This window comes from Pleurodeles waltl, chromosome 6 (assembly GCF_031143425.1).
Source record: "Pleurodeles waltl isolate 20211129_DDA chromosome 6, aPleWal1.hap1.20221129, whole genome shotgun sequence".
NCBI lineage: Eukaryota > Metazoa > Chordata > Amphibia > Caudata > Salamandridae > Pleurodeles > Pleurodeles waltl.
In genome coordinates this window covers 205,880,295-205,895,291 of record NC_090445.1, presented here as the reverse complement: position 1 = coordinate 205,895,291, position 14,997 = coordinate 205,880,295, and the positions used below count along the sequence as shown (strand labels likewise).

The 14,997-nt window shown below is 41.4% G+C and overlaps 1 protein-coding gene across 8 annotated transcripts in view; it reads left to right on the top strand.

Annotated features, from left to right (window-relative positions):
• MPP2 (MAGUK p55 scaffold protein 2) overlaps positions 1-14,997 on the top strand; it is a 382,718-nt gene that overhangs the window by 347,469 nt on the left and 20,252 nt on the right. For all 8 annotated transcript variants that reach the window (XM_069237839.1, XM_069237838.1, XM_069237836.1 and 5 more), the window contains one exon: positions 14,581-14,783. In XM_069237839.1, the coding sequence (XP_069093940.1) occupies positions 14,581-14,783 (203 nt within the window). The remainder of the gene's footprint in view (positions 1-14,580; positions 14,784-14,997) is intronic.

Genomic DNA, 14,997 nt, shown 5'->3' with positions numbered 1-14,997 from the left:
AATCAACAAAAACTACTTCACATAAATCACTTGGAACTGCTAGCGGTATTTCTAGCATTAAAAGCGTTTCAGCCACTTCTAACCCACAAACACATTCTTGTCAAAACAGACAATATGACAACAATGTATTATCTAAACAAACAGGGGGACACACAGTTGTGTCTCTTAGCACAAAAAATTTGGCATTCGGCAATTTACAACAACATTCGCCTGATAGCACAATACATACCAGGCATTCAAAATCAGTTGGCCGACAATCTCAGTCGAGATCAAAAGCAAACTCACTAATGGGAAATACATCCCAAGATTCTACAAGATCACTTCTACCGCTAGGGGACACCAAACATAGATCTATTTTCAACAAAAGAAAACGCAAAATGCCAAAACTTCGCGTCCAGGTACCCACACCCTCAGTCCAAGGGCAATGCTCTGTGGATCAGCTGGTCAGGGATATTTGCTTACGCTTTTCCCCCTCTCCTGCTCATTCCTTATCTGGTCAACAAACTGAGTCAAAACAAACTCAAACTAATACTTATAGCACCACCGTGGGCTCGCCAACCGTGGTACACCACACTGTTGGACCTATCTGTGGTACCCCACATCAAACTACCAAAGAGACCAGATCTGTTAACACTACACAAACAACAGATCAGACACCCGAATCCAGCATCGCTCAACCTAGCAATCTGGCTCCTGAAGTCTTAGAATTTGAATATCTATACCTTTCAAAAGAGTGTATGGAGGTCATTAAACAAGCAAGAAAACCCACAACCAGAGATTGTTACGCTAACAAATGGAAAAGATTTGTTTGTTACTGCCAAGCTAATCAGATTACGCCACTAGATGCCTCCACACAAAACATTGTAAGTTACTTACTACACTTACAAAAGTCCAATCTAGCCTTCTCGTCCATTAAAATACATCTCACTGCAATATCTGCTTATCTGCAAATTAAACATACAAGGTCGCTTTTTAGAATCCCAGTTATTAAAGCCTTTATGGAAGGACTAAAAAAGAATCATACCCCCAAGGACACCACCAGTGCCTTCGTGGAATCTTATTATTGTGTTAACACGACTCATGGGCCCACCATTTGAACCCATGCATTCTTGTCAAATCCAACTTGGAAGGTAGCCTTTCTAATAGCCATCACTTCACTTAGAAGAGTTAGCGAAATACAGGTGTTTACTATTCAAGAACCCTTTATACAAATGCATAAACATAAGGTGGTTCTCCGTACAAATCCACAATTCTTACCAAAAGTCATATCACCGTTTCATCTAAATCAAACGGTAAAACTCCCAGTCTTCTTCCCACAGCCAGACTCAGTAGCAGAAAGGGCATTACATACGTTAGACATAAAAAGAGTGCTAATGTATTACATTGACAGAACAAAACTGTTTCGGAAAACAAAACAATTGATCATAGCTTTCCAAAAACCACATGCAGGTAACCCCATATCCAAACAAGGCATTGCCAGGTGGATTGTCAAATGCATACAAACCTGTTACCTAAAAGCTAAAAGAGAATTACCCATTACTCCAAGGGCACACTCCACTAGAAAGAAGGGCGCCACAATGGCTTTTCTTGGTAATATACCAATGACAGAAATTTGTAAGGCAGCCACTTGGTCTATGCCTCATACTTTTACTAAGCATTACTATGTAGATGTGTTAGCAGCACAACAAGCCACAGTAGGACAGGCTGTACTAAGAACATTATTTTACACAACTTCAACTCCTACAGGCTAACCACCGCTTTTGGGGAGATTACTGCTTTGTAGTCTATGCACAGCATGTGTATCTGCAGCTACACATGCCATCGAACGGAAACTGTCACTTACCCAGTGTACACCTGTTCGTGGCATGTTGCGCTGCAGATTCACATGCGCCCTCCCTGGGAGCCTGTGGCCGTTTTAGTTGCATTGAAATTGTATATATGTAAATAATTTTGACTTTAATACTCTATGTACATACACGTTTACTCCATTGCATGGGCACCTCTAGTATCCTTACTTTAACAACTCCTACCTCACCCTCTGCGGGGAAAACAATCTAAGTTGGAGTCGACGCCCATGCTCAATGGAGCCGAAAGGGAGGAGTCACTCGGTCCTGTGACTCGAAAAGACTTCTTCGAAGAAAAACAACTTGTAACACTCCGAGCCCAACACTAGATGGCAGGAACAGTGCACAGCATGTGAATCTACAGCGCAACATGCCACAAACAGATGTACACTGGGTAAGTGACATTTTCCATATATACACATTTTTTATCATTATTTATATTTAATTTATTTATTCTTTATTATTATTAGTTATATATATATATATATAAATATATATAAATATATTTAGATTTATTTATAGTTTGAATTTTATTTATAGATTTAGATTTATTTATAGTTTGAATTTTATTGATAGATTTTATTTAATTTGTTCTCTAGTACAGTAGGACTAGAGTAATAAATAAATAGATATGTAAGTACATAATAAGGAATATATGTCCAAGGAATATAATAATGGGTATAATATTAGTAGAAAAGTAGTATTGTATAAACACAGACTTTTAATATTTGTAATATTTGAAGTTAATTAATAAGTGTACTTTTCTAACATTTATTTATCTTTACTCAATTTTGAATAGCCAAATACCTATGATAATAAACATTTGATCAGTGTGATATAAAATGAGAGCAGGGATTCATAAGTATCTAATATAACAACTTATCTGGGAGCTATGCAATGACCTCTGAACATGTTAAGCATAGAATAACATACACACACACATATATGTATATGCACACATACACACATATACATACACACATGAATACACACACAAATAGACACATATATGTACATATATATTTAAACCGTGAGTAAATATACATTAGTTAAACAGGTTTAAAGAGTGTGTGTGTGTAGTTTATTGTTATGACATAGTAGCAATACATATTTTCTAAAGAACTATATATAACTAGAATATACACATAATCAGATAAAAATATTTATCAACACAGGCATATGCAGTCCATAGCTGTTTGAATATGGTGGTTATGAAGGAAAGGGCCAACTCTTGAGTTGTCTTCTGAAGACTAGATAGTTATCTGTGGATCTTATAGTTGGGGGTAATAAATTCCATAGTTTGGCTGCTTGAACGGAGAAGGATGTACCACCTATAGTTTTTTTCTTGTATTGTGGTGTTCTAAGGTGGGGTGCCAATCTTGAGCGGAGGTTTCTTTGTTGGATGTATTTGGTTATTTTGTTTCTGATGAAAAGCGGTCCTGTTCCATGTATAGCTTTGTGGGTGATACAAAGCTGCTTAAAGGTGCATCTTCTGGCAATGGGTAACCAGTGTAGTGCTCTCAGGGCAGGGGAGATGTGGGCTTGTGGCTTTACATGTAATAGTAGCCTGGCTGCGGAGTTCTGAATACGTTGTAGTTTTTTCATAATAGATAGAGATGATCCATGGTAGAGGCCATTGGCATAATCCAGTTTGGACAGTACAAGCAAGATAGTAGACTGCACTTTGTGTGGAAATTCGAGGTGGGGGAAGATGCAATGTAGAGTCTTCAAGGTGATGAAGCTTGTTCGTGCTAATTTGTCCACTTGGGCATTCATTGTTAACTTGGAGTCCATGGTGATTCCAAGGTTTTTAACTTCTTGGATAATTGAGGAGGTGGTCCGAGATCGTCAGGCCAGGCGCACAGTGGGTCGTAATTTTTCCAGTCACCACATATGAGTATTTCTGTTTTGGAGGCATTTAGTTTGAGATGGCTCCAAGTCACTGACTCTGAGGCAACTGAAAATTAGTGAGTTTTCACATGGTCTTTTTCTTTGTGGACGGGGACTGCTCCAGCAACTAATTTGTATCTTGACTGGAGCATTGACATCCTGTACTTTGTTTTTCTTTTTTTCATTTTCCTCCTTTAACACTTATGCGACTCCCTTCTTTTCTGTTGTCTCTCCTCTCATTTCGTCATGTGTGCCTTTCATTTCCACGTGTAAGTGCTTTTTTACTTTTGTAATTCTCGCCTTCTGCTGCATTGATCAGTTGTAGATTCATTTAATATTCTTTTCTCTGACACCGAAGTCTGGACCCTTTTTGAAAAACAAATAATCTTTCATTGACATGGGTAAGAAACTGTGGTAGATACCAACGGTGTCATCAGGGACCCAGAATCATTGTGGTTTTGTTTCTACCTTGAGATCCGTTTCCTTTTTGCCTCGGAATGATGTAGGAGCATATTGCCTTGTGATATTTTTTTTATTTTTTTATTTTGCATCCCCTACTTAGCAGTCTGTGTTCGCCTTTGGAGTTTTTAAATCTGGAGTGGAATGCATCTAGGCTTATGCTGTGATAGTGGCTGGAGGGAGCAGGGTGCAGTGTGCGGCTACTAAATTATGGGTTGCAGATGTTGATGTTTCTTCATAACTGATTTATAAGGTTACATTTTAATGCATGTGGTTCTTTTAACTGAATCTCTTTGCATAGAACATTTTAACGTGCAAATAGTATTATCAGTTTCCAGTTTTTATTTTTCCACATCCATCAACGAGGTAGCATACTTAAAGCATGTGAATCTATGAAAAATACCAAGAGGCATAACCACAGCCTTTTCCACTCTGGCTTCCTTCTGAAGCTTAATTATTTTTCAGTTCTGACTCACACCTTTCAGTGTCTTCTTTCTTTTCCAAATGACCCTTTATTTCCTGTCACTCTCTTCTTTTCATCCTGCTGTCCCCTTTATAGCATGTGTGGATACAGTCTTTTCCCAATGCATCCTACATTTTTCTACACTGTGACATCTCCTCCCCTCTGTAACTCTATTGTCCGTGAGTGAAGTCCTTTTACTCATGTGACTTGTTCTAGTTTTTGTGTGTTTCTCTACTTTTCTTGTTCTTTTTATGTGCTTTCTTTTCTTTTAATGCATGTTTTTACCTTGACACCACATGCACCCTGTTGTTTGTATTATGACTCCTTTCTGGTCTCTTTCTGTGGCCTATTGTACGTCTTTTCAGTCTAAACTTGCGTAATATGTCCTGCAGTGACATTTGAGGTCCGCCTCACGTAACTTTCTCAAGTGCTTGTCATCAGTAGCGGGTGAGGAAGGGAATTCATTATTCAGTTCCTAAGCTATGAAGTAAACAGGACCAAAAGAATATGATAACTTACCTCAGAAAGAGACTTAGAATTTGGTTATGTGGAAATTATGTCTAAAGATATAATTTAGAGGAGGATGGTAAAGGAACGTCTGCCAAAAAGAATGTGTGTGAATCAGTTCTGCCATCCCATGTTGAGGCGGACAGCAGAAAACAGTGTTCCTGTTAGTAGAGGGGCTGCTGGTCCCATCATCAGGATCACCCATCCAACAGATGTGACCCCTCCACAGAATTTATACCATATTCCTTCTGTCCGGGACCATTGTAGTGAATCCTAGTTTGTTTTAATGGGATAACAGGAGTTAGCTTAGCCTTTGGCTTGCAGACTTGTGCCCCCGTCACCTAGTGACTTTTAACCTACTTAGCTTGCCCTGTCTTAGACCATTTATTTAATTAATTCTTCTAAGATGGCTGCCTTGTTTATCGTTAGGCCCTTTTTTTTTAGTTTTGTTATCAGTGTCACCGCGCTAAGGCGTCAACTCGTGACAAAGACAAACAAACTGTAGGTGCTCACATTAGACATTACCGTCTCAAGCATGCGGTGTTATCTATTGTTTTGGAACAACCTACGTCAGGGGTCCAAGTAGATCTGTATAAATACATCACACTTTAGACAGATAATCTGAGGGATTCCGACCAGATACCATCGCTGCTATCGATGCTGCAAATCGCCTTGATGCTGACCCGGACTTCGTGTTCTTCAGAAGTCTAAGCTTGAGACCTCATTTCAAGTTAACGAGGGTTGGGGGTTCCATCCAGGGACATGGCATTGGCAGATTAGGTTTAACATACCCAGATCTCCTATAGGTAGGAGGTTAGGCCTATTACAATAGGGTACTAGGACATATTATACACTTTATGTCTTTCCATGCTAACGCAAGATGGTGGGGGTCTTCATAATCATGACTCTCGTCTTTACAATTCTATTTCTTGGACTGTTCATTATCCTAATCATTGCAGCCCATGTGATTTATCGCATTGTATTAAATAAAAACTATTGAAATATTACTGCATCTTCGTTATTGCCTGGGTTTGGTTGAGACATGATATATCTGTGAGAAAGGGGTAATCTCCGTTTAACCACGACACTCCCTGAGATGTCATACTTGAGTCCATGCGTAACGGCTGCCATAAATCACCTTTAACTGTTTGGGTTTTTGGTGAGTTACTACTAGTGAGCTGGAGGGGTTGGGATTACAGTTGCGACTTGTTGCAGGATAGGCATAGTCGCCTAGAAACATAAGTACTGTCATCCTTGAACCAGCAGTCTTGCCCAGAGCAAGAGTCCAAACTACGACACCATCAGTGAAACCACTGAAAAAATGGTTAGAACACTGCCCAAACTATTTGACTATCCCCAAACACTGAAAGAAAGTTCTCAGTGCATGGCGGGCATATTTGTGAGGTCTGCAAATGAACCCCTACTTTGGAGCTCTCTTCCTAGGGTTTACATAAGTGATGACAGTTCCCATTCAAACCACACCCACTTCATAACTGTTTGTTTTTGCCTTTGATTGGTTGCTGTCTACTTCAGCATCACCACATGCAGTGCTGACCTCTGCCTCTAGGGCTCTGGTCAGTACACACTGGCCAAGAGGAGGTGACAGAGGGGGAGTTGGGGTGCTGCTTGGACCACAGAGCCTGACCACATGGTGAGCCACCAACATTTTTTACTGTAGTATATTGCAACATTTATATAGCTCTTACTACCCCTATGTGGGGCTTTGAAGCTCTTGTCTCTGTGGGTAGCACACTAGACCACACAAGGTGCATGGTTGGAAATGTATGGTCATATCTGGACTTTAAATCCAGATACAGTGTCCAGTACATACACCAATTTCATTACAAGATCAGAGGCTACCAATATGAAATAACCTTTTATTACTGCCCCAACATACAGCCATGTAAAGAACAATAATATATCATAGAGCATTGGAAAGTCCAGACAATATATCTATCCAGGGCACAATGTCATCATCCTCTTTTATTAGCTGCTCCCTTACAGATAAGTACTTCTGCTATTTCTTTTGTCTGTAGGTAATTAATTATTGCATGGATTATACCTGGTTTTATTGGGCTTGGGACTTCCCTTCCAATTTATGGTTGGGTATGGTAACTATTTGGGGCTAGATGTAAACAACTTTCACCTTTTACTATGGTTTAGTACTTGGCATCCTGAAAGATCGCTTGCCATCTTGCACAAAGTGTTTTTCATCAGCACGGGGGCCCGGCCTGCCACCCACTTTGTTGTCCCCTGATTGGCTTCTTCGACGATAATCAGTCTGTTCCCCGCTGACGGAACCTATTTACCGTGACCACCTTGATTCACAACTCAGCGATCCCTGTCCTTCAGCGACCCCGGAGCGGTCCCAATTCCCATGCATCTCTTTTCCCTTTTGCTTTGGGGAGGAGCGCGCAATTGTGTAAGGATCGGCTCTGCAATCGTGCGCCAAATAATAGAAGAAAGAGGACCAGGCGTCCTTCATTGTGAATTTGGGAACGGTTGCCTGGAAGCATATGTCAGCAGGAGCGCGGTACAGGAAACCAGATTGGCGCTTAGTAAAGACTACACGTCCTCCATTGTTTTCTTATGAAGCTAACTTGACAGCACATGCAAGTGGGAGCGCGTTGCCAGGAAAACCGCTAACATTTGATTAAATACATTGTAATGTCGATTAGTGACCGGCACCATTTTGGCCTACCCTCTGGGGCCTAACTATACTAACTAAGAGTCTTTTAGATTGCTTGTACCGAACTGGAGCCTATAGCAGTGCCTGAGCTCCCCCTGCTGGCTTGGTTAAGGTACTCTTTCACCTGAGGCTGAATGAAATAGACATTTTGCCTAACTCCTCACATTTCATACTCTGTTTTTTTTTTACTTATAGCTTGTTATATATCGTTAACATCTTGGTTTAATATCAAGTGATCATAATGGATGTGTCCAACTCCCAGGTTCACCTTGCTGTTGAACTTGTGGGGGACTCTCAAGAAATTTCTTGAGGGGGAACTAAGATCCTCCATAAGAGAGGTGGTGGACGCCGCACTTGCGAAGAGGAAAGGGATACCCCTTCAGAGGAACATTATTTTTCCTTGTCTGAGGGGGGCTCCCCTTCTACCTCTAGTGCCCATAAGAGGGGTAATGCTTCCCACAAGAGGAAACTTCTTGAGAAGACAGCAACCAAAACTTATGGTAGTGGTAGCCTGAGCGCTACAATAGATGACGGTGCTCGCAGTAGCACAAGAATAAAAAGCCACCTTGATGGGGCACTGGGAGAGGTTATCCTTATCAGCATGTTCAGAAAGAGTGACCTTGATGGCACAAAAGAGTTGCTAGATAGGCAGCGTTTCTTGGTTGAGGATGAAACTATTGAATATGATGATTTAGAGTGGGACGCATACGTCTTTGACCCTCAGGGTTCCTCAGAGCTCTTTGAGAGCCTGGATGACGATTTGAGCTGGCATCTACCTCTGAGGAGGTAAAGGACACCTTTGCGGGGAAATGTTTATTCCTAATATGATAAAACACCTGTGGAGTCCTTAGTGGTGTCCCATGGACCATGTTATGAAATTTCTGAAACTATGAGTCATGAAATCTATGGACAAAGATACCCGCAATTTTTTGAAGGCTGAGTGCCCCAGGCCATCCACTGGAGACAAGACCTGTATTACACCCAACTTAGATCCTGAACTGATAACTTTCTTGTTCAGATTTGGAAAGAACCCCAGGAAGAGGATTGAGAAGTGCCTAAAGCAGTGTCAAGACAAAGTCCTCGATTTGCTGAGTCCTTTGACTCCCATACTTGATATGGCCGAGGAGGCAGGACGCAAGAATACCAGTGTCAATGTGGACCTTTTGAGAGTGCGCCATTTGCATGCTAGGGAATGCAAATGTAGGCCTGATTACTGAGAGGAGAACCCCAAATAAGCCGACTTGTCTACCAGAGAGGTACTTCTCTTTGGGAAGAGCTTTGTCAAATCCGTGGGAAAGTATATCTTAACCTTTACTGCCTTTAGGAAAGCTCAGACCAGTATGAGACTTGTATGAGATGTGTATTCGGCTCTAGGGCTGTTTTTGGAAGGGCTGACAGGAGAGGACTGGCTGTCTGCCATGGATCCTTTATGTCTCAGTATTACTTCCAAGATCCCAGAAGCTCTGGGAATTATGGTAGGGGTTATCACCCCAACTCTAGCTTCTACCCTCAGAGAGGGAGAAATTCAAGATCCATTGGTGGAAGATCAAGAACTCAAGGTACAGGATCTCATGGTGAGGCCACAGCTGCTTTTTCCTATGTAAATGTTGGGGAAGGATTGAGATTCTTCACCCACAATTGGGAGAAAATAACAGGAGACAGTTGGGTTTTAGAGACTGTAGCTGGTTTCAAGATAGTGTTCTGGGGAACACCTGTACAACACAAACAGCCAAGGGAACTGGCCTTAGATGTAGAACAAATTGGAACTGATAGACACAGAGGTGGCCAAATGTTAGAGAAAGGTACTTTAATTCAAGTTGTAGAGCCAGAGAAGATGGAAGGTTTCATGAGCACAGTTTTCTTGTGAAAAAAGAATGACAAGGGTTAGCTTCCTGTAATAAATTTAAGTTAAACAAGTTCTGGTTTACAAAACATTTCAAGATAGAAGGAATCCATCTGTTGAGGGACATCTTGCAGAAATAGAAGATTGATTAGTGAAATTGGACTTAAATGACTCATATTTAATGATACCTATTTCAAACAACAGTCAGATATATTTGTGATTCAGGTGGAGAGGTGTCCTACACCAGTTCGTCTGCCTACCCTTCGGGCTGTCCTCTGCGCATTGGTGTGTCACCAAAGTGGTGTGCCCAGTGGTAGCCTTACCCAGAGAGAGAGGCAGCCGACTAATAAATTCTATGGACGACATTTTGCTAATGTCCCAGGATAGGTTAGAGCCCCTGAAACATTTGGCTTGGACAAACAACCTCCTAAAGAGTTTGGGATTTATAGGAAATGTAGAAAAGTCTGTTATGGTCCGCACGCAGAACATGGACTTTCTGGGGTTTCAGGTGAATACTCTCTTACCCAGTTGATTATTCCACAGAAGAAGGTAACAAAGATAAGGAAAGAAAAGGGCAGTCTTGGCAAGTGACCTAGCAAGAGTTTTGGGGCTACTGTTGTCTTCCATTCAGGTCATTTCCCCAGACCCTTCCGAGACTACAGGCTTAAGGTGTAAGGAAAGGCTTAAGGTATGGGGACTCACTTTCCTGGTCAGTGGATGCCCGAGAGGATCTGGGGAGCCAGGACAAGAGGAAGATGGTTGAGGGAGGAAGAGTTGTTTCACAGCAATTGTTTAGAGATGTTGGCATGCCTGAACGCCTTGATGATCTTCAAGGATCTATTGGCGAACACAGTGGCTCTGATTAATTTAGACAATGTTACAGCTGTTCGCTATATATACTGCTTGAGTAGATCGAGATCAAAAGTTCTGGCAGATTTGGTGAAACAAATTTGCTATTTCTGTGGAATCACAAGATACTTTTGAGAGCAGAATACATTCCTGGTCAGCAGATTGTAAGTGTGGATCGGAACTCCAGGTACCTCAGGGACTTCAGCGACTAGAAATTGAATCCAGAGGTTTTCAGTCTGATTCAGATTCTATTGGGTTCTTGTTCAGGTAGACTTGTTTAGGAACAGGTTAGCATATTAGGTACACAAGTATTATAGTTGGAGACCAGACCCTGGGGCAGTGGCAGTAGATGCCTTTCTACAATGTTGGCAAAGAGAGGGCTGCTATGTCTTCCTCCCCTTCTCTATCATCCTGAAAGTGGTGATGAAGGTCAGATTAGAAGGTTGCAGTATTATTCTAGTGACACCCTTTTAGAAGTCTCAAGTTTGTTTCCGATGGGTGATGGAATTCGCGGTATCAATAATCATATGGTTATGGTTTCTTTAGAGGTTCTGGAAAATTTAGAGGGAGAGGAGCACCATTTGGTTTCAGAATGGAAAATGAAACTTCTTGTCTGGAAGATTTCCTGGGCAGCAGTAGATACTCTGGACTTTCAGGAAAGGCTAAAGATATATTTGATGAGTCCTGGGCCCTGGGCACTAGAAAGAGATATAAGGGGGTATGGAAGAAGTGGTGTGGTTGGTGCATGGAAAGGGGTTTTGATCCTGTGGAAGCTCTTGCAGCAAAGGTAGCCAACTATCTAGTAGATTTATTCAACTGTGGCCTCTCATATATAGATCAGCTGTCTCTGCTGGACATGCTTTAGTGAATAATTTTGCTAAAAGGAGTGACCCTTTGATTAGGAAAGTTATGAAGGGTGTAAGATTAAGGAGAGCCCCTAGGGCTTGTTACGAATCACTATGCAGTGTTAATCCAATTTTAGGTTATTTATTTCATGGCAAGGTAATAATTACCTTTCTCTTACAAAGCTCTCTTTGAAGTTTGCAACTTTACTTTGCCTAATTACCTTTAGAAGGGTTTCTGACATTAAAGCATTGGCAATTTTATTAGTTATGTTCTTCTGAAGGGGTACATTTTGACGTTTTGGAAAAGGACTAAAACTATGTCTGAGACAAGTTTTTATTCCTATTTTCATGAGTGTGAGAAGCTATGTGTGGCTAAATGTATGAGATCATGTGGGATTAAGATGCTGGAGTTTGGGGCAGATGGTGAGGAGCAGTTGTTACTGTCTTATGTCAAACCTTATAAAGCAGTCTCGACAGCTACTTTAGCTAGATGGGTAAGAGTAGTAATGAGTGAAGCAGGAGTAGATTTTTCTAGATTTGGTGCCCATTCTTCTGGGCAGGCGGTTTGCCAACAGGTATTTTAAAAGCAGGAGATTGGTCTAATGCGAATACTTAAGACTTGGAGCATGTGAGTTGTGTGGCACTGGATGGATTTAAACGTGCATAATGGTAGCCTACAGTCTTGTAATGAAATGGCAATTGTTCGATTAAAATGCAAAGAGAATCTTGATTTCATGAAAGACAACGGAGGCTAATATTACCTCACCCTCCTCACCCTATGAGGAAATAAAATAAAAATAAAACATAATGGCAAAAAAAGAATCAGATAAAAGTATTAGTTAAGTTTGTTAGTATTATAGCATCAAGTGCTTGGGGATTAATTTAGAATTTCTATTTGCAGACACATGATTATTCTTATTCTTATTCTTCTTCTTATTATCATTATTATTATTATTATTATTATTATTATTTTAACATTTGGCAGAAGATTAAGATTTAATCCTGCTTTGTCGCATCTTAAAGGGGATAATTACTATTTGCCCTGCTTATTGTCTGGACATTCTAATGCTTTATTGTGTATTATTTTCTTTAAAGGGATGCCTGTTGGGGCAGTGATAAAAGGTTATTACATAATATTACCCTCCATTGTCTTTAATAAGATCAAGATTCTGTTTGCATTTTAATAGGAAAATCGCCATTTTCCGAAATTCAGAATAGTGCATTTCTTTATAATGAGACAGTTGCAACACATTTCATTATAGTATAAATAAATAATGCCATTTCACCGAGTGGCAATTATTAGAATAGAGTGATGATTTCTAAACATGAACTTAGAAAGATTCATGCCTTCACTCCTACTGCTCTGACGGCCATGCTATGAGTGGTCCAAGAGGAAAGTCATTTCCCTCAAATTTGGCATAGGGTGGTACTATAGATGGAGTCACATTGTAGTCTTTTGCTTTTGTGTAGCACACACCCTGAACTGATGTATTTAAAGGTGCTGCCATATGATGATGAAGAATATGAGGCAGTGTAAAAAAAGTAATTACATAGGATCAGACAATGTGGTCAAGTAGGAGCTGCGATTGATGCAACGTTTCAGGGTTTCATGTTGCAACATTTAGGGCCAGATGTAGCAAACGTTTTGCGACTCGCAAACGGCAAAATTTGCCGTTTGCGAGTCGCAAAACGCGTATCCCAATGCAGAAATGCATTTTGCGAGTCGTTACCGACTCGCAAAATGCATTTCAGACTCGCAAATAGGAAGGGGTGTTCCCTTCCTATTTGCGAGTCGCATTGGGATGCAATTCCATTTGCGACCGCATATGCGGTCGCAAATGGCATCGCAGTTACCATCCACTTCAAGTGGATGGTAAACCAATCGCAAATTGGAAGGGGTCCCCATGGGACCCCTTCCAGTTTGTGACTGGAGCCCAAAATATTTTTTCAGGGCAGGGAGTGGTCCAAGGGACCACTCCCTGCCCTGAAAAAAAACCGAAACTAAAGGTTTCGGTTTTTTTTTAAGTGCAGCTCGTTTTCACTTAGGGAAAACGGGCTACACTTAAAAAAAAAAAAACTGCTTTATTTAAAAGCAGGTCGCTAACATGGAAGTCTGCTGACGTCAGCAGGCCTCCATGTTAGCGAGTGCCTATACTCGCAATGGGGCCGCAATTTGCGACCCACCTCATGAATATTCATGAGGTGGGTCATTGCGACCCCATTGCGAGTTGCAGTCGGTGTCTGAGACACCGTACTGCATAGCAATTTGCGACTTGCAAATTGCGAGTCGCAGGGACTCGCAATTTGCAAGTCGCAAATTGCTTTTTTCCTACATCTGGCCCTTAGTCACTATACGGGTAACTCTCTCTCCCATTTTACATCAAAGCTTAATGGTTTCTGTTTCATTCTTTGAGGTGCTTAATCAGTGCACTGTGTTAAATACATCTGGGCTGCACATGTTTCACAAGAAGCGGTGGTGGTAGTAGCGTTTAGGGATGGTGGTAGTTTAATGCAGAAGCTAAAACGAAAAGCCTCAGCAGACTCCAGTTCAGTGCAGTGAGACAGTTTGCTCCATTTAGTTTACAGTCTTTATTCATTGTTACACATTTTTGTATTAATTCATCCACCCACTCCCCACCCATACACCTATTCATTCATCCATGGGCCCATGCAGCCATGGCTTCATTTTTCATTCATTCATTCAATTGTTGAACAGGATACTACAACGAAAAACGTATTATAAAATTATTATTTTTGCATGTTTTTCAAATCTTTTCAAAACTTGTTTTGGGGGGGAGCCCCAAGAGCCCTCTTGCAGTGGCTAGGCCCGCTCGCTACGTGCAGTATGGGGGCTAGTCTGACAAACTTGTCCAGGACTGTTTTTAGTCCCTAGTTTAGGCATGACAATTAGTTTGGTGGAAGTGATTTTCCAACCACACAGCTGATTGTAGGCCCAGGCTACCACACATTAAATGCCTGTCTATATAGTTTGGCGATATTTAGCTGGCCAACTATAGGTTTTCTTGGCTGAGCACTGAGATTGCAATTCAATTAAAAAAATTCAGAAACTTGAGCTTTGTTTGCCTAATACTGGGTATGACTCATTACCATCAGCACGTTCCAGTCTGTGAAAGGCCTTCTCCATACAGTGAAATGTTGACTGTTTATTTCCTCTGTCCTCATCCCCACAGACACATCCCGAAAGCCCAAAGACGATGAGAAGGATGGACAGGTGTACTCCTTCGTGTCACGCCATGAGATGGAGATGGACATCAAGGCAGGACGGTATTTGGAGCATGGGGAGTACGAGGGCAACCTCTATGGGACAAAGATCGACTCCATCCATGAGGTGGTGGAATCCGGCAAGATGTGCATTCTGGACGTCAACCCGCAGGTGGGAGCCGTGCTTGTGATACTAGGGGTAGGAGCAGTGCTTGTGATCCTAGGGGCAGGAGCAGTGCTTGTGATTCTAGGGGTAGGAGCAGTGCTTGTGATTCTAGGGGTAGGAGCAGTGCTTGTGATACTAGGGGCAGGAGCAGTGCTTGTGATACTAGGGGTAGGAGCAGTGCTTGTGATACTAAGGGCAGGAGCACTGCTTGTGATACTAG